Source organism: Salvia splendens, chromosome 5, assembly GCF_004379255.2.
Source record: "Salvia splendens isolate huo1 chromosome 5, SspV2, whole genome shotgun sequence".
Classification (NCBI taxonomy): Eukaryota; Viridiplantae; Streptophyta; class Magnoliopsida; order Lamiales; family Lamiaceae; genus Salvia; species Salvia splendens.
In genome coordinates, this window is record NC_056036.1 from 41,691,968 (window position 1) to 41,712,396 (window position 20,429).

The window sequence follows — 20,429 nt, forward strand, 5'->3', positions numbered from 1 at the left end:
GGCTCTCGAATAACGCCGTCCCAGGCCGGGCCGCGGGACGGGCACCAGGCCGCGATCGCGGCACGGGGACCGCCCAGTCCATGCCGCCTTCTCCTCCAACGCGCGGGACGGGCAGGGACTCGCGAGATGCGGCCCGGCCCCAAGCGTTATTCATGGCTCTAAGAGCATCTCCAATGCTTTCGCCCAGCCATAGTCCAGCCACAAACTCCTCATCCCACATCATCAGCACTAAAAATCCTCCTGCCACATTAAGGACAAGCAAATAGTCCAGCAATAGCCTAGCCACATCACCCCAAATTATATAAAACAAATAATTGACAATCACACAAAATACGGAATAAAATGTACGACACAGATACGAGAAAATTAAATAATATTATTTAAAATAAAAAAGTACAATAAAAAAATACATTAATTTAAAAAAATACTTTATTAAAAAAAAACACGACATCCGCCTCACTCCTCGTCTCCGTCGCCCCCCTCGCCACCGCCACCGTCGCCGCCACCTCCGTATCCGTCGGAACCCCCGGTCTTCAAATTGTCACGCATGCTCACGAGCATTGCGTGAAGAAAACTCTTCTCCTCGGTGTCCGTCGCCGTCCGCCATTCGGCTAACGTCTTGGCCATCTGAGCGCGCGTTTGTTGACGCACGAATAATTTGAGATCCTCCGACGACTGGCCAATGGGGGATGCCAACTGTACCTCCTGGGACCCCCCGACGCCCCCCTCACCTCCCGTTGCGCCCGCCTTTGACCAACCGGGCGAGTTCGGCGAGCGAACGATGGAGGGGACGGGAGCTCCTGAGCATCCTCGGGGAGGTCGTGAGAACCGCCGCTGCTGCCGCTGTAATCACCGGTATAGTTCAGTCGTTGCTTCTTCAGCCAGCCAGCGTCGACACCTGCCCGGAACTTCTCGGAGTCCATCAGCACCTCGTAGCAGTTCCAGTAGGTGAACTCCTTATATAATCCGGGCTGGGGGAAGGCTTTCTCCGCTATCCTCCTGTAGTCATCCTCTGTTTGGCCACTGCTCTGCATGGGGAGGGCGTTGGCGTACAAGCCCGAAAATCGCGAGACCCCAGCCCTGATTCGGTCCCACCCCTTCCGGCACTTCTCCCCGGTGCGCGGCCTCCCCTCCGGGCAAAATCTCATGTAGGCAGCAGCAATTTTGGCCCACATGTTGACGATCATCTGATTGTTCGAAGCCAGAGGATCATCACAGACACTCACCCACGCCTTGGAAAGCGCGACGTTCTCTGCGTCCGTCCACTTCCTCCGCACCGAGGGGTCGTCCTCAACCGGCTGCGACGACTGGCCGACCCTCTTGTCCTTCCCTTTGCCCTTCTTCTTTGCGGGGCCCCGACGCCGCCCTACTCCCCCTTTTGAACGGGAGTTTCCGGAACACCGAGAAGATCAAACCCCAATTCCTCTAAGGAGAAAGTCTCATATTGCGTGAACTGCGCCTCCATTGGGGTCGATGTGTGCGAAGAATCAGTCGAAAAATCAAAACTGGGGCGATAGACGTTCCCCCGGCGGCGTCCCCTGCGTCGCCGGTACCCCCGCCGCGTCCCCTGCGTCGCCGGTACCCCCGCCGGCGTCCCCTGCATCCCAGGTGTCCACCCCGGCATAGCCGGTAAACCCCCTGGCATACTCCCCCCGGTGCCATCCCCGGGCATCATCTGCTGTCACGGGTACATGTTGTAACCCGGGCATCGGACCCCATCCACCTCCCACGGGTACCGGGGGAGTTTGAGACCCGCTCGTCACTGGAGTACCTTCGTTGTTGTTCTCCATTTCACGTTATTGATCTTGTACAGAAATTAAGATAGAGAGAGTACTCGTTAAAACAAGTGGTGTGAATGAAAATGACGTGCAAATCGGGTATATATAGTGTTTCGAAAATAAAAAAAAATAAAATTCGCTCGCCGACCGCTCGCTGGTCCACCGCCTGCAATGGTGGCGAGCGGACCGGCGAGCGCTAGCCGATTTTTTCGCCGAAATGGCGCTCGCCGGTTCCAATGGTTCAGCGAGCGGACCGGTGAGCGTCGGAAATCGGCTAGCCGGCCCGCTCGCCGCCATTGGAGATGCTCTAATAGATATGTTGTGTGGAGCATTTTTTGTTACATATATTTAATTATTATTTTTAAAAAAATAGGAAAAATATTTTGAACTTTAAAAATGTTCACACTATTCAAATATATTCGTTAACTAATGAGTTTCTACTTACTTTTTGCTTTTTTTAATCATTCTATATTCACTTATAAATGTTAAACTGAACCTATACATATTCCAAAAAATCTCTTTAATCAAATTTTACTTTTGGGATATATTTTTTAATTCGATATAGATTTTAAGAAATACGAAAAAAATATAATAAATTAGTCTCATTCCCAATATTAGTATTAAAATAAGAATATGGTTATAATAATTTAATGTAGTGTTTGGTTATTTACCAAAAATGATAGAAAAAAATAAATGAGATTTTAGACTGTGGATATTTCAAAATAACTAATGGGACATTATCACAAAATTATACGATAAAACAATATTTTAGGAAATGTTTTATTGAATGCATATGGAGTGTTTTTTTAACAATTATCGTATTATTCTTCATTATATACTTTCTCAGTTCCCATTATAAGTCAAAATTCTTGGCGGCACGAGATTCAAGAAATATTAAGAAAGGTGGATAGAAAAAAATTAGTGGAATATGAGTTATATATATATATATATATATATTATATTTAAATGAAATGTGAGTGAATGATTTAGCATAATGTGTGACACTATTACCATTTATGATAAAAATGAATCGAGAATCTTATTAATGGACGGACTAAAATGGATAAATGAGCCTCCTATTTGCCCTCGGAGGGAGTATTCTTTAGTGTCCGTTACTATTTTGAATTTAGGATTAATCGCTTATACACTGTGATTAAATTTCTACATAGCCCATATTGTTGAAAAGTATATTTCTCCAAATTCCGACTCATAAGATTCAAATTCAGAATTAAAGATTGTTGATATTTTGTTTGGATCTAATGTTGGGCCAATATAAAAATAAATTAATAAGGAATCTTATACTCTAACTAATGATACTCAAAATTTGGGGCTAAATAAAAATAAATTATTAATTTGTGCATCTTACAATAATAATAATTCCCCATTTATTTTAAGTTATAGTGATTTGACCTAATTGAACCTTACTTTAGAAGTTAGAATAATTAGAAATTCTCCTATATGTGAAGTCCATAATAGCAGAATCCTCCACTAGAATCCAGAAGAATTCCGCTTCTCTTTGAATTGACCATAATACCCTGAGACGAACTTTCCAGAAATATCACCCCTTTCCCTCCTTTCCCATATATACTAATACGATCTTCATTCACCCAAAGCTATTAATCACCAAACAATCAAAATCATCAAAAATTTTCAGCTCGATAAGATTTCTGCTTCAAAATCTCTAATATTTCTCGCGTTTGAATCTCGGAAATGTATAGTCCGTTCTTCACAAACAGCCGGAGATACCAGCAGCCCTACCCGACTTACCATCCATTTCACCCCGTTTACCACGCCGATCCGATTACGGAGGAGATACGGCCGGCGGAGACGGTCGCCGCGCCGAAAGTAGTTCGGATTCCGGTCCGGTTTGCAGGATCCGAGCGATTAGACCGGACGGAGTCAGCCGTGAAGATTCAGAAGGTTTTCAGGGGGTTTCTAGCGAGGAAGAGCCTGCGGAAGGTGAAGGACATCAAAATCGAGGTGGATAAGATCGAGGAGAGGCTGAAGCGCCGCGAAACCGTTGAATTGCTGAAGACGGACGCGAAGGAGCGGCTACGGATGAGCGAGAGCCTGATGTCCCTGCTGCTGAAGCTGGATTCGATCCGCGGCGTGGATCTCGGGGTGAGGGCGTGCCGGAAGGCCGTGATTCGTAAAGCCATCGGTTTGCAGGAGCGGATTGACGCGATCGTCGCCGGCGAAATTTAGGCCGGGGAGTGTGACCGTGACGTGGCGGATAAAATTTGACTCTGGTTGTATATATATTAAAAATTTCATGATCCAGATATTTTAATCCGAGATGCAGATGCATCGTGTCAATTATAAATCAATTTTCTTAATTAAAATAAGAGTGCTATATTTTTGCAATTCATCTACAAAATTAAAAGTACTAATACAAAATTTGGGGTATAGAATATGATTGGGCCATTGCTTCCAAGCGGCCCAGTGGGCTTTTTCCAAATCATTAATATCAACACAGATATAAGATATGTTAAATGGAGTAGCAATTTTGTAGTGTTACATTGATAAAATATATGCATGAAAATATATCTTTTCAAGAATATATTTGGTTCAAAACAAGTTGTGAAGTAGAAACAGAAAAATAAATGAAATATACTTGGTAATATATTTGAAAAAACAATGGTTGAACGAAATTAATTTTTGAATGTCAGACGTGGAGAGATGCAAGTAGGGAGGCAAAAGATGTGTATTTCATTTCATTCGTTAGTTACCTATTGAAGAAGATTAGTTAGCTATTCTACTTTCTAATTAACTTACTTCTCTTAATTGGCTTGCTGCTAACTAATTCCACTAAATGTGCTTAATCAAATCTAACTTCCTTAATGATACGAGCATTATAATTAGGAATTTTGCATAAACTGCGCCCTTTGTTTCTAACAATATATATATGGTATATGATCACAAGTCACCACAATAATGAATCTCCTTCAAAACATCTACAAAGTGATCAACTTTGCATGGAAACATGAGGAGGCTCTCGTGACGATATCCATACTCAGATTCAGCTTCTTCGAATAGACTCTTGAAGAGGTGATGGTTCAAATGCTTGGTTTTGATCATGAACCTCTTCTTCTCCCGCCCGATGTAGATCGGGACATACCCCGCAGGCGCCACCTTGTTTTCCTCAAGATCAATGAGAGGCAAAGATTTGATCTTGATCATCAACACCAGGGAACAACCCTTTTTAAAAGATTTGCACATCTTCCACATGTTGAACAAACTCTTAACCAAATCCATGACTTTTCTTTGCATATAAACAAGTAGTGCAAGCTTCAAATACTTTAATTTAGTAAATATATATTAACACTGATGATAAGTGTGAAGAAATGCAGAAGAAAGGCTAGTATAATTCTCTGGTTGAAATTGTGATCATTAATTAATTCATATTCCAATAATGCCTATATATATCTATGATACTGAAATTCAATATTAACTTTATATTTGAAGAAATGAATATAAAAATACGTCACAAGGAGAATAGCTAGCTATCTTCACTTTACCGGCCTACTATTCATTAGGGAGTAGTGTACTAAATTATCCATTAAAAAAAACCGATAACTAACAATGTATCAATCACTTATCCTTGGAAGTGTGGTGTGGGTTACACGAATACTAGGATTCGAATTAAGTTGAATATTTTTTTGTTAAATTAATATGCTTTCTATAATTATAAAGAAGTTCAAACTAATTTAGGTATTTCATTGTTAAATTGATGTGAGTACTTTCTAAAATTATTAATGAGGATGATTAATTTTAAAAGTGATTAAGTGTTAATTAAGGTGAATTATTGTGGATAATTACGCGTGGCGCTTATGAAATGGGAGAGTAGCTCTAAATAAATATAGGCTCTGAATATACCATCATAATATATGCTATAGTCTAAAATAATTGTAGAAAAGTCTAAAAAAGGTAGTGGACAAGTCCTATACACATCACAAGGACCAAAATAGTTAAAATACTATTCCAAATTTCTTCTCCACCTTAATACTACTACTACTTCCCATTACTAGCAACACGAGCACCCGCATAACTGTCTCAATGCGATCTCGTCTCGCTTACTAGCACCCGCATCGCTGTCTCGATGTTGGCCGAGACGAGACCGCATTGAGACAGCGATGCGGGTGCTCCGAACTACTAGTAATAATTTTTTATTTTTATTTTGTTTTTTTGTTGAGTAAGACTGTTAAGTATATTTGGGTAAGATATTTGACGTGTTTATTGGTTGGTATAGTTGATTTTATAGGTTAGCATAACTCAAACTAAAAAATGTCAATGTAGTATTATAATTTAAAAATTGGGTGAAGTTGAGTTTACTAATTTGATCACAACCAGTGTTTGACTAATTCGTGGATTTATGTAATGAGAAATGAAACTGCAATAGCAACTCAAAACGGCAGTATGAGGTGAGTGTTATTTTGGTAACATACAAAAAATGCACATGAACTAGTCTATAAGAGATGGCAAATTAAATTGCATAAAAAACTAATGTGAGGATTTAGTTAGGCGCGTGTTTTACGTTAATATAATGGAGTAGTATTAAAGCAAGAAATAGCTGAAATTTTGATCTTCTGTCCCTCCCATATTAGGAGGAGTTACAGTGAATATTTTATTAATTCATGGTTAAATGATGGTGGGATTATTTTATTAAATTGAGAGTATGGATGAGGAATGGAGTACGAAAGGTGATGTAGGAGATCCGCTCCGATATATTTTTGCAATTCACCTTGTTTTCCTCAAGATCAATGAGAGGTAAAGATTTGCTCTTGATCATCAACACCAGAGATTTGCACCTCTTCCATCTTCATCTTCTTCCTCTTTTCTCCATCTTCTTCCTCTTTCTCCTTCTTCTTCCTCTCCCCCTCCCTCTTCTTCCTCTTCCAACAATTCAAAAATCCGTGAATAGTAGCGTCCCGGCCCACAACAAACCGGAAGCTCCATCGCCGCCAGGCCGGGCCGCGGGACAATCACCGGGCCGCAAATGCAGCCCCGGGACCGGCCTGGGCCGTGCCGTATCCTCCTCCATCGCGTGGGACGGGCCGGGACTCTCGATTTGCGGCCCGGCCCTCCGCGTTAAAGATGCTCTAAAAGTCAATGTAGGGAGATGAACTAGCTATCTTCACTTTACCGGCTTATCTAAATTATCCAATAAAGAAAAGAAGAACGATAATTAACAATGTGCCTCAATCACTTATACTCCTAAGTTTTCTTCTCCACATTAATACTACTAATAGTACTTCCTATATTTGAAGAGAAGCCAGATGCTATAGTGTAAACTAATTGTAGAAAAGTCTAAAAAAATTGTAGTGGACAAGTCATATATACACATCATAAGAACCAAAATAGTTAATATTACTCCAAGCTTTCTTTTCCTCTACTTCCTATTACAAGCAACACCTATATTACAAACCTTATAAAACCAATATTCTTATTTTGATGGAGCAATTATCTTATCCTAGCCCCCCTCCACAGTAAAATATTATTACAAACTAAGCTCTTTAACTTTCTGTTTGTTTATTAATAAAAAAAACTAAAACCTATTAGTAACTTTTTTTTGTATATTAAATTCTATTATTTTTAGTTAACAGATTCTTCTGCCGTTTACAACCAACAATTAGATCGGTTATAATCGACTAAGAACCCCTAACTCGGTTATAATCGACTAAGAACCCCTAACAAAACTGCACACACAGTAGTTAGGCCATCCACGTGTCTGTCTACTACGTTTCATCTCTTAACTATTTATAGGTCTCACTGCACTTTTTACTCCATCTCTTAATTAAGAGACAACACCTGTAATCCTCCATCTCTTAACCATCTCATCCCTTAACTATTCATTCAATTTGATTTTTTATTTTTATTTCCAACAAATTCTATTAATATTTTATTGAAATATTAAATTAATACTAATAATTCATAAAATCATTAAAAAACTACGAAAATTACAACATCCGAAAATACAAAAAAATACATAATTGAAATCATAATATTACAATTTATTGAAATCCGCATAATCATGGAAGGTGATGTGGTGATCGTCTAACGGTTGGATAATTTGTGGGAATGATTTGATATTTATAGAAGTGATTGGGTGCTTAAAAAAATAGAAAAAAATAAAATATTGGAAAAAACGTCTATAAACGGCTAGTATTTTTGGGGGGATTTTTTCCAAATTTTTCGGAATTTATTTTAAAAAATAATATTTTTTTCACCGGATATAAACGACGCCCATTCGCGGGCCGACGAGTAGGCCTCACGGCCGCACAGGAGCTCGCCACGTGGCCAACGCGCGTGGCGATCCAACTCGCCATCAGGCTCTCGGCGGAGGGATACGGGACGAGACGGAGTGGCCGCATCACTGGCTCGATGCCGAGACGAGACCGAGCTGGCAACGAGCTAGCGCTGCGGATGCCCTTATTAATATGTTCATAATTAGGGGCTTCTTGTTATTTTATTAGTGAATTCAAAATTTATTAATTTTATAATTATATTCCCTTTTTTTCAAGATTAATATGAATATTTCGATATGTACATGATTATAAAGTGATTATAAACTTTGAACTACATATACAAAGATTCACAATAAGTAACTAGATCCATAATAACAAACATAATATGTGAGACCGTAAGTAGCTTTTATCATCACAAAGTTTTTAAATGTAAAATAATATATTTCCCTCTTTCACTACGATTCTAAGTTTTTAGGTGTTACAATTAAAGTTAATTACTTGACTACAACAAGTTGCATCCCCATTTTTAATATAAATTTTATATACCTCTATTTCATATATAAATTACCTAACTCCATCTATAAATTAAAAAAAAAACGGTTTAATTTAAAACTGAATACATTTTTTGTATTTTTTTGGTATTTAAATTATTACAATTTTCATGTGTTGTGACAGAATAGAGTAATTGTGTAATCGAGACAAACAGAACTGTAAAGAGACACAAATTTACGTGGTTCACCAACATTGTGTTGGCTACGTCTACGGGCATGAAAGGAGAACAGATTGTATTCATATTGTTCTCGGATTACAGAGTTATGTTGCCTACTTCTATTTAAATAGGCACACGAGACGGGCTAGGCCCAATATAACAATTACGAACCAAAACAGAAACATAGCATAGCTAGTGGCAAACTATACGGTAAACAATACAAATTCAAGACATAATAACCTCATGAATATTTATTTTTCTATTTCAATTAATATTACTTTTAATTAAGTCAAATGTTAAATAACTAAAAATCATATTGTAGGTGAAATTTGGGCTGAATTTGGAGCGGGCAGCATAGTAGCTTTTGTGGCTGGAATTTAAGAAGCTGACAAAATGAGTTTGTGTCTGAATTCCTACTCCAATACTGCGGATGCTATTCACAATATGCATACAATATTTGAAGCTTATAAATAACTAACTTTAGAGTCAATGTTAAATATATTTATTCTTCTACTATGACTCAAACCTTTTAAAATACTCTGTATTTCCTTTGTGTGAATGGTAATATATAGATATATATGACTTGATTAACCCTCAATTAAATAGATGGAATCCTCCAATGTCACAGACAAATTATTTTATTTAGATTAATTTCATATTTTATTCAAGCATAAGAAACTTATAATAGATTCAGTTTCCAATAATCACACATCAAATTACCCATAGCAAAAACGCTTGCACACTAATTATTAATTAACCAATAATTAGCGATTTAATGCTGTGTTAATTCTTGATTTTACCACTCAAAATTTATTAATGCACCACATGTAAAATTCACAAAATTTGAAAACCAATTTCCACTACAACAAAAAGAATGGCTAAGGACATTTTTAATGCTATTACTGACGTTAATTTATGTTTTTAATTATACCATCAACGCTTCATAAAATGTACTTTTTGTTGATATCCCAACTCAAATGAGAGGAGATACAAATAGAAGCGAAACGTTAAGATAATTTATCCTAACTTAGGGCACTTTCTTTTGCGTACTGAATTGTGATTATTTTAAAAATTTTCCAAATGCTATATCTCAATTTTTATGTTCTTAAAAAGTAATTTTTTTTAATGTCCTTCCATATAATAATTTTACATTCTTCCAAAATAAATATGAAACCATTTCCCTTTCATACTTATCTTCTCACTTTTCTACCATGAATAACATGATTCCTTCCATATCTACATGATTATAAAGTGATTATATTTTTTGAACTACTCAACAAGATTAAGTAAAAATGTATATATACAAAGATTCATAATATCATATGGTAGTATAATATTTTATTTAAACCAAAGAATCTTATAATGCATTCAGTTTCTAGTACTAATACTTTTTGATTAATTTTTTACCGATCCCATAACTTTCAAAAAATAGTAAATCTAACCAAATTTTTATACATTTCACAACTATCCCATACAACTAAAATTCCAATTAAATTTGTCATTTAAATAATATTTTTTGACTGACTTCTGAACTAATTCACCATTACTCATCAATTACTAAATGAGTAGTAAATATACAATGACAAAAATACAAAATAACCAAAAAATTTATCATAGATTTTTATTCATATGAGGCACTTGCAAAAGGTACCATAGTTAATCTTTAATTCAATCCTTTTGAAAATTACGAGATTAATTAGAATTCAATCAGAACTTATTGTTTAAATAACAAATTTCCCTAATTTCAAATATAATATATTAATTCTTGATTTGAGATTACTAATACTCAAAATGTACTAATGCACCACATTGGATGTAAAATTTACAAAACCAATTATTTTCCATAATTATTCCCTCACATTCCCCTTCATAACAACCTTCTCACTTTTCTCATGATTAACATGAATCTTTCCATATCTAAATAATATTATAAAGTGATTAAATATTTTGAACTACTCCATAATAATATTAACTTTCACAAATAACAATATTGTAATTTCTCACATCCCTTCCAAGATTAATACAAATCTTTCCATATCTATTCACAGCCACATAGTAGTACATAATATTTGAAGCATACTCTATAATCAATATTTGAATATATTTACTTGAAACAATTTTGAAAAATTTGTATCTATCTCTTGCTGTTGTGGCAATTGATATATAAATTTATTTAGGTAAAATGATTCCTAATAGATTTAGTTTCCAAATCAAATCCACCAAGCCCTATAAAAGCAACCCCAAACCCCAACAACAAGCCCACTTTCTCCACTTTCCCTCTCAAAAACCGTTACTTTCGCTCCAAATTCTCCTCTCTCTCTCTCTAATTCTACAATGAAGCAAGAAGCCATCTGTCTGAGCGACAGCAGCGATTACAGTTCCGGCGCCGACGAATTCAGGCAGCGGCGGATGGAGGCGGTTTTGCCGCCCGGGTTTCTCGAACCGATCAGACCGCTCGGTTTCACCAGTTCAAGGAGGTTTGATGGAATGGTGAAGCAAGAGAATGTGTCTAATTCGAAGGAGGTGGTTGCGATTGCGGCTGCTCCGATTACTACGGTGGCTCCGATTACCGCGGTTGCTCCGGTGGCGAGTTGTAGGCAGTTTTGGAAAGCCGGCGACTACGAGGGCTGCGGCAATGGGGCTAATCTTTATGATGGTATGTTAACTTTTTTTTTAATTATTGTCATGTTTTGTTTTGTAGATTTGATTTTTGACAAGTTTGTTAGTTTCTTTAAATCTTTCATAAAAATCTAAATTGTGTGAAAAAACCACAATGGGGATGATTTTTAGGGGATGCTTTCAATCAATGGATTCATGTGGGGCCGGGGACCGTTGGCCGTCAACCCCACATTCATTGGAAAATTCCATTTAATTCGACAGGGGTTTATTTTACAACGGTCGAAAAACTCTAGTAAATTTGGAATATTTGATGAAATCCTAATGAGTTGTTGTTGACCAACGTTCATCATTAGAAAATCCATTAAAATCGACATTGAGGTTCATTTACAACGGTCGAAAATGAGTTGTTGTCGACTCCTCATTCATCATTGGAAAATTCTATGAAATTCGACATTGAGGTTCGTTCTACAACGGTCGAAGTATTAAAATTTGAAAATTTCATTAAATCCAAATGAGTTGTCAACCCCACATTCTATCTTAGAAAATTTCATGAAATTCGACGTTGGGGTTCGTTCTACAATGGTCAAAATTTCTAGGATTAAAATTTGAAATTTTCATTAATTCCAAATGAGTTGTTGTTGACCTCACATTCATCATTAAAAATAACATTAAATTCGAAATTGGAGTTCATTCTACAACGGTCGAAAACTATGAAATTTAGAAAATTTCATTAAATTCAGCCTTTACCATTGCCCCATGTGAACTCTTTGGAGTTGATTCTTCATCCGCCATCCATTAGATTATTAGCAGGACGAAAACTTTGGGGTATTTGTAAATTTTCTCATTTTGCCATTTTGGGATATCCACAAAAAATAGTTACTTACTTTTTCTCCTTCTCTTTTACTTTATTCATTTCTTATTAAAACTCGCGTCATCCATAAATGAGATTATTTTTAGTAGACGAAGGTAGTATTTGATTAAATTAACAAGTGCTTCTTTAAATCTTAAGTGGCTATTTCAAATCTATCTAGTGTTAATTTCATATCCTTTGTTTCTTCTAATTAATTGGCTTTAGATAGATTAGTGAATGGTAAATTAGAGTTACTTCCCTCTTTCTGATGATTTTGCTATTAATTTTGCAGAAGAAATGGATCATGTGAGGGTTCATCCAAAATTCTTGCATTCAAATGCAACCAGCCATAAATGGGCTTTAGGAGGTAAAAAAAAACATTTTCATAACTGGATTATATTTTAGCAAGTAGTACTAATAATTTAATGATTGATTGTTTTCTTCCAGCTTTTGCAGAGCTTCTTGACAATGCCTTAGATGAGGTAATTTGCATTATCTCAAATCTTAAAACTATTCCATTTAGGGTTTCAAGTGCTTGACCTATTTGTGTGTGACAGAGTTGCAATGGAGCCACCTATTGCGACATTAACATAGCAGAGAACATGAAGGACATGACAAAAATGGTGGTGGTGCAAGACAACGGCGGCGGCATGACTCCTAACAAGATGCGGCAATGCATGTCCCTTGGCTATTCCGCCAAGACCAAAATCTCCGGCACAATCGGCCAATGTAAGTACTCTCGACATATACATTTTATAATTATTATGTTTTGAGCATATAATATAAGGTCCTTTTTATTCACAAAAATAGGAAATACTGTGTTCATCTTGTGCTTAGACAACATCGTGTCTTCATATTGTCTTAAACAGATGGTAATGGTTTCAAGACTAGTACAATGAGGCTCGGGGCTGATGTCATTGTCTTCTCGCGCTGTCAAGGGAAGTACGGTGAAAGGTATGTATATACATAGTTACTTCTTCTTCTTTGTCGTCTTCTTCTTTTTTACGTTGTGGGACTTCTTGCTTTTCCGTTGCAGCTCTACGCAGACCATTGGCTTGCTATCCTACTCATTCTTGCGTGGCACCGGAAAAGAAGACATTGTTGTTCCCATGGTATTGCATTTTTTTCCTTTTTTTGTTTCCTTTTATTTTTGATAGGTTTTCAAGTTCCTATACTACTAAATGCCAATTTAATTGAAATGCGGAAATATAAATACCTAAAATGAAATAATGTTGAAGAGATTAGTTCACTTTATTAGCTTGATTGATTCAAAACATTACATATGTTTGTATTTTGAGATCTGAATTTTGTTTTTTTGTCTCTAAAGATTGATTACGAAAAGAAGGGAGAAGTATGGAGTCAATATGTGAAATCTTCACCCGATTGTTGGGACAGAAACCTTGAAACTATTATTGAGTGGTCTCCATATCAATCTGAGGGGAATCTTCTTCAACAGGTATCTATATTATATACTAGTAGTAGATAATTTCTTCAAATTTCCTAATTTTTTGGCTAATTACTCTCGTGTCTAGTTTGATTTCTTGAGCGAGCAAGGAACGCGCATTGTGATCTATAATCTGTGGGACGACGACTTAGGCTCACGCGAGCTCGATTTTGACACAGATCCACATGTAAAAAACTAGCCTTTTCCTCCCTCCCTTTCCCCCTTTTTGTGATATGTCATGTTTAGGATTTGAACTGTCTTTTTCAGGACATTCAACTCCGAGGAGACGAGAGAAACGAGAAGAAGATCAAGATGGCGGACACGTACTCGAGCTCTAGCCACTTCCTCACTTACCGCCACTCTCTCAGAGTAAGTCCTTTGATTAATTAGGATGAAATCAAAATCTAGGGTTAGGGTTTGATCATGATGGTGATCTTCTTGCAGAGCTACGCCTCGATACTGTACCGTAGATTGCCACCTGGCTTCCACATGATCTTGCGAGGAAAGGAGGTTGATCATCATGATATCATCTCTGATCTGATGCTGACCGAGTCCCACGTCTACAAGCCAGCCCCTCGCCCCGACATGCCTGCTTCGAGAGATCCCAATGTAATGAATGCTGCTCCTTCATCACTTGACTAGCTACCTTCGTTTACTTACAAGAACATACTAGTGAAATTGATCTTGTTTTCTTGAGTAGATGTCGGCTACGGTGACTCTTGGATTTGTGAAAGATGCACATCACCATATTGATATTCAAGGCTTCAATGTGTATCATAAAAACAGACTCATTAAGCCCTTTTGGAGGGTGTGGAATGCAGCTGGTAGTGATGGGAGGGGAGTTATAGGTATGATGAACACAGTATTTTTGTCATATGTTTATGAAAGATTGAATCTTGATTACTTGTTTGTTGATGATGTGATTGAAGGTGTTTTGGAGGCGAATTTCATCGAACCAGCGCACGATAAGCAAGGATTCGAGCGAACGGTTGCACTCTCAAGGCTTGAAAACAGACTAGTCCACTTTCAGAAGACTTTTTGGTTTGATTTTGTGTTATTTTTGTTTCAACCAATTTAGATGATTTAAAAGAAGATGAAAAAAAGACTAATTTGAATGACTTTTAGGTCTACAAAGTGTCAACTCATTGGCTATGCCCCGAGGCGTAGTTCCAAGAAAAGCGTTTCTCCTGATAAGACCGGCTCTTCTGAAGCCGAGCCAAGTTCAGCAAAGAGGGCTAGTAATGGCGATGGTGAGATGCAGCCTAACCAGAAAAGAGCTAGGGAAGATGGACCATCTGTCAATGGAGTTTCGGATCGAAAGGCACAATGTGGTAGTAGTACTACTACTGCTGCTGCTACTACTACTACTACTACCACTACTATTCCGCGCCAACAGCCTCAATCAACACAACATGATGTTAAGGTAGGAATGTAGGATCATGTTTGGATGGTTTTTAAGGTTGTACATATGTTTTTGCTTTGTTAATTCATCCTTTTTGAAATAGATCAAGCCCATTCCTCGAGTTCAGTCATGCTCGTTGAGTTCAAGCGGAGACGAAGCAGCCTTTTCCACAAGTTCAAACATGGTCTTTGGGTTGAAGCAAGAGAATCAAGGCTTGAGAGAGAGGTATAAATGTATAAATAATTAAGATATCATCTTATATATAGTTGTATTAATTGGGAATGTAATAATCTTTGTCTTCTAGTTTGGATATTATGGTGCAAGAGTTGCAAAATGAGAGAGAGAAGTGCAAGTCACTCCAAAATGAGGTGAGCCCTTTGTTTACTTAGTTTGGTTACCATTGAAATTTGATGGTTATGTAGGCAAATGAATGTTAATGAATTTTTGTGTTTGATTTGTTTATAATGATTCAGCTTCAAAATACAAAAAGGATGATTGCTACAATGGATCAAGAACAGGAAATGTTAGTTACTACTTTCGCGGATGAAAGGAGCCGACGAGAAGAGGAGGAGGAGAATTTGAGAAGTAGATTAAAGGTCCGTCTTCTAATTCACAAAATGGAAATGTTATTCTCTCTACTTAACTCACAAAATAACACTGCAACGTAAATGAAATGTCCCACTTTAAGCGGAATGGATGGATAGATATATTTGAGATTTATGGACTAATTAATTTTAATGTTGTTTTGGTTTAATGCAGGATGCTTCTGATACTATTCAATCGTTGCTTAATAAAGTGAAGAAACTGGAGGAAGGAAGATGCTGATTAGTCTTTAAATTGTTAAAACATTCACCCTCATATAATTAGTTGTTAATAGCTAGGATTAATTTTTTTTTGTTATGAAGAGATTAGTCCCCTTTCCGCAAATGGTAATTGTATGAGGAATGCCAATTTTTTTATTTGTAATTTAGTATGTTCTGCAAAATTTGCTTCAATTTAATGGAACTAGTTTTTATAATGATCAACAACGGAAATTTTAATTTCAGCCCATTCTTTAAATTGGATCTGTTGAGAATCTGAATAATTTCTATTTAGCTTTGTGTTTCTGTATAATTTCTTACTCTCTCTCTCTCTCTCTATCTCACTCTATTTGCGCTTCCCTCCCTATAATTGACATTAATTTCTTCATTAACTCTTATATCTCTCTCTCTCTCATTCACATCTATAATTCATATATGTATTTGTCTACATTTGATTATATTTATACAAAGATATGCAGCAGATTTAAATTCGAAACCAGCGCAACCTTTTTTTATATATAGTGAATGCAAACTACCGTCTCAAACTCTCATAATATTTCATTATATATTGCATGTTTCTAATTATTTTAAAGTGATAGTATGTGCATAAAAAATTAATCCACAAATAATATTACTACAAATTGTTAGTACTTAATAATTTTATTTGTATATCCTGGTTTTGTGCAGTGAATTCCTGTGTTTTTCAAATTAGAACAAATTCAATTATCTTAGTTCTGGTTTCGTTTTTATTGTCACGCCTACCCACTTTTGGACTTGCATGCATGCATACTCAATAAAATAACAAAAGAAATTACAGAAATACTAAAAATAAAAATCGAATGAATCAGTGAAAATGTAAGAAGATGGAGTAGTAATTAAGCTTCATATCATGTATACAAAGGACACTCCACACATAATTGCTACAACCAATCGGATTTTAGCCTTGGCACTACAAATTACAAAATGATAATAGTAAAATCAATTCCCCAACACAAGAAAATTAATTCCATTTTTTCAGTTAACCATCACTACCCAAACATCAAAGCCAGAGCGTTCCTTAAGCAGCGGCCTCAATCTCCCGGCCCATGGGGTGGTGGTCGAGCTCGTAGACGGTGGGGCTGACGCCCATCCCGCAGAAGAGGCGCTTGACGGCGTGACACATGCAGCACGTGCTCATGCTAAATATCCCCTCTTTGAAGACAACGTATATTCATATTGGACAAAATAATTAGCTATTGTTTATGATATGGGCAGTCCTCTTTTTTTTATTTTAATTTGGCTAAATTATTTTTACAGCTAGTATTCATTCGACGCATGTTTTCTATGATATTACAAATTAAAATGAAACTATAGTATGTAGTAGTATATAATTATATTGAAAATTAGGTGCACCGTAATGTTTAACAAATAAACTAACATATCGATTGAGAAGAGTCTGGTTGTATATTGAATTATTTTTATTAGGACTTTGCATTAATTTGCTAGTGATGACATAAATAGTGTGTTCTTTAATAATTTATTATGCAGCTACTTAAAAAAATACTTATGCAACTTAAATTTGGAGCAATATAAGTATGACGTAATAAATCGCCGCCTTCTCAATTAATTGCTATTAATAAAACAGAGTAACGTACTGACATATTTTGTTAAAGCAATAATTTTTTCCATATCAAACCTTTAACGTTCAGGCAGATATTACAAAAATTAAATTAGATCTATGAGTTGGTAGTAGTATTATTTTAGTGGGGAATTGTTTAAAAATCCATGAAATTTGGATAAATTTTGATTAATTCCGACATTTTAAATCCGTCAGTAAAACCATGAAGTAATTTGTTTCTCAATTATTTCATGCCGAAATAACATAACTCTGATCATATGTGTAACATATGAGTGATATTTTTCAACCAAACAATGTCATTTTCTTTATGAATAGACGACATCATTAAACTCGTCACCGCCTACTTCCGCGCATGATTACTCAGGTTCCAAACAATTTAACCGAAATAATTGAGAACAAAGTCAATCTTCATAATTTTTTCGATTGATGTTCAAAGTTGCAAAACTGACCTAAATTTGACTAAGCTGCATGTTTTTTTTTCGACGTTATGCCCTTTAATAGACCGTGCCTTACTCAAATATGGGACCTAGTAACACATTTTTTAGGTAAATAGAAATTAAAACATACTCATACTATATAAAATAAAAATAGAATCATGTCTTGTGTACTCAATCAGTCAATATTCTTATCTAACGAATATAAGCCTTTTCATTCAAAATCAAAATCAAAATCCAGTAGTACTTGTGAACAAAATTCCAAGAACTTATTTATTGTGTATATTTAAAGTTCAACAACTGTAGTGACATCATATAATGAAAAAATAAAGTTATGCGACCCTCTACATTATTGGGGTGGATATTTGATCAATATTGGGGTTCATATATTAATTGCGGATAACGAAAAAAAACCCTACAAATGGGCAATATTATTTCAATACAATTCAGTGTTGATGCAATACATGGAAACAGCACTGTTTCTCATGACTTATGTCCACCGTGTAATAATATTTCGGTCCATAAAGAATTTAATGTACCACATTGGTCCATGTAATGACTAGTCGTCAATTAATTATATAAAATCACATTCCCATTAAAATGATCAATTAAACAGATATTTCAATCAATTTTCTATCGTACATAATTAGACTAACAAAACGTCAACTAGTCGAAATGACAAGTGAAAAACAATTAGTTAGATATGATCTTAAATTCGGTAAAATATTTCTGATTTTTGAATTTTGGAATATTGTTTCTTCTATAGGGAAGTTGTAGAATGTTTAGTGTATGTTGGAAACTTGGAATGAATTAACCTTCAATTATATCTACGTACCAAATCTGCAAATGACTATGTTGACTCCGTCCCATAAGAGTATGTCATTTTTAATTTTAAAAATGTTTTCATCTCTAATAAGGTGCATGGGATCTATTCTTCAACTAACATTATTTTAAATATTTTACTAATTGTGCATTAAAATTCGTGCTCAATTAAAAGTGCATACATTTGTCAGACAAATGGAGTGGTAATACTCCTCTTCATATGTCCATTGTCCTATCATAAGTGAGTCACTTTTAATTTTTTGAGTGTTCCACCATACGTCCATAAGTGAAGTCATTTGTCTTTTTCTTTTAAATAATATTAGTTGTCTAATAGAAGATGCCACGTTTTTTTAGTTTGTCACACTTTTCTTTTTAGTTTGTCTAAAAGATTTCACGTTTTTTTGGAAAAAAACTCTCTCTCACATCAATATAAATATACTATTTTCTCTCTACATTTAACGCACAAAACAACATCTATTAATATCTCGTGTCAATCCTCAAGTATGCCATCTATTATGGGACAGAGGGAGTAGTACATTTCATATCTCGTACTTTATTCTCTAAAGCATTTATTTTCTTTTCACTCTTCTACTTTTTCTCTCTCTTATTTTACTCTGAGCCTAAATCTTTAAATATCAAATTTTCTTAAATGTCGTACCTAAAAAAGTGCATTATCATTCACTCCATCCGTTCTGTAGTACTGCAGTAATTTTTTCATTTTGGTATGTTCCATTATAATGTAGTCATTTTTTTTAAGCAAAAATCAACACATTTTTTCTCTCTTATTAATATTAGTACTTTATTTTCTCTTCATCTTTCTACATTTTCCATCTCTTACTTTCTTCTTTATTTATTTATGAAACTTAATACCATTTTTCTTAAATAGGTGAAAAAAAGAAACGAGTCCAATGGAACGTATATAACGGAATGGAGGGAGGAGCAGCTAATATGAATTAATTAAATTCATACCAAGAAAACAAATTACACATAGCCCAACTTTTAAATAAATGATTCTAATAAACATATCGATTTACATTTTCTTTCAAAATTCTTAAATAGAGGAAGGCATTGGAAATGATGCATGTTCGTGGACCTGCATGACGTCATCATATTGAATTAGTAAGCAGTGACGCACGTGGGCGTAGTGCTGGCTTAATAAAAAGGGGTCCAGAAAATAATATGAAAAGTTTAGAGGGGCAGAAAAAAAGATATACGGATGTGTAGCTTTGCAGTTTGGTCCCCCAAAGCAGGGACAAAATTGGCAATTCCAAGGCGCTTGCACTGAGTCTGCGGCGGAGACACTACGGAAGCGGTGGAATCCGACATGAAACTATGTTTCCATAACTTTGTTGTCTCCCCAACTCCAGTACACTTACGGAATCTAAAAAAAAAAAAAAAAAAAAAAAAAAAAAACTTTGTTGTCTCCCCAACTTTTTCGCTTTTTTGCCCTTTTTACCTCTTTTGAGAGAGCGATGCTATGCATGCATCTATTTGGGGGGTTGACTGAAATTCTGAAAATGCTTTGGACTCAATACAGAATATTTTCATTCTCTATTATTGGTTTATCCTTTATGTATATTTAATTACTCTTGCAATATTTTTAGGCAAACACAACGTAAGTACTTCGTATCAGTGCACTATATTTCAGCCACCAATTAATAGCAATTTCATTTTTCAATTGTCACATCACATGTCTTCGAATCCTAAC

General features: G+C 35.9%; 3 protein-coding genes across 3 annotated transcripts; 2 read left to right on the top strand and 1 right to left on the bottom strand.

Annotated features, from left to right (window-relative positions):
• The first annotated feature begins 3,488 nt into the window (after positions 1 to 3,488).
• On the top strand, positions 3,489 to 3,983 carry LOC121804312 (BAG family molecular chaperone regulator 5, mitochondrial-like). The gene has a single exon (XM_042203804.1). It carries the CDS (start codon positions 3,489 to 3,491, stop codon positions 3,981 to 3,983), a length of 495 nt encoding a protein of 164 aa, XP_042059738.1.
• A 711-nt stretch (positions 3,984 to 4,694) lies between these two features.
• Positions 4,695 to 5,033, bottom strand: LOC121804313 (auxin-induced protein 15A-like). The gene has a single exon (XM_042203805.1). It carries the CDS (start codon positions 5,031 to 5,033, stop codon positions 4,695 to 4,697), a length of 339 nt encoding a protein of 112 aa, XP_042059739.1.
• Positions 5,034 to 11,019: 5,986 nt separating this feature from the next.
• On the top strand, positions 11,020 to 16,012 carry LOC121803131 (protein MICRORCHIDIA 7-like). The gene is made up of 17 exons (XM_042202833.1): positions 11,020 to 11,388; positions 12,494 to 12,568; positions 12,649 to 12,683; positions 12,759 to 12,930; positions 13,071 to 13,155; positions 13,238 to 13,313; positions 13,529 to 13,657; positions 13,734 to 13,832; positions 13,913 to 14,014; positions 14,090 to 14,254; positions 14,346 to 14,493; positions 14,575 to 14,686; positions 14,771 to 15,068; positions 15,151 to 15,272; positions 15,352 to 15,415; positions 15,521 to 15,643; positions 15,807 to 16,012. Exons 1-17 carry the CDS (start codon positions 11,067 to 11,069, stop codon positions 15,870 to 15,872), a joined length of 2,193 nt encoding a protein of 730 aa, XP_042058767.1. The 5' UTR covers positions 11,020 to 11,066; the 3' UTR covers positions 15,873 to 16,012.
• Positions 16,013 to 20,429: the final 4,417 nt, after the last annotated feature.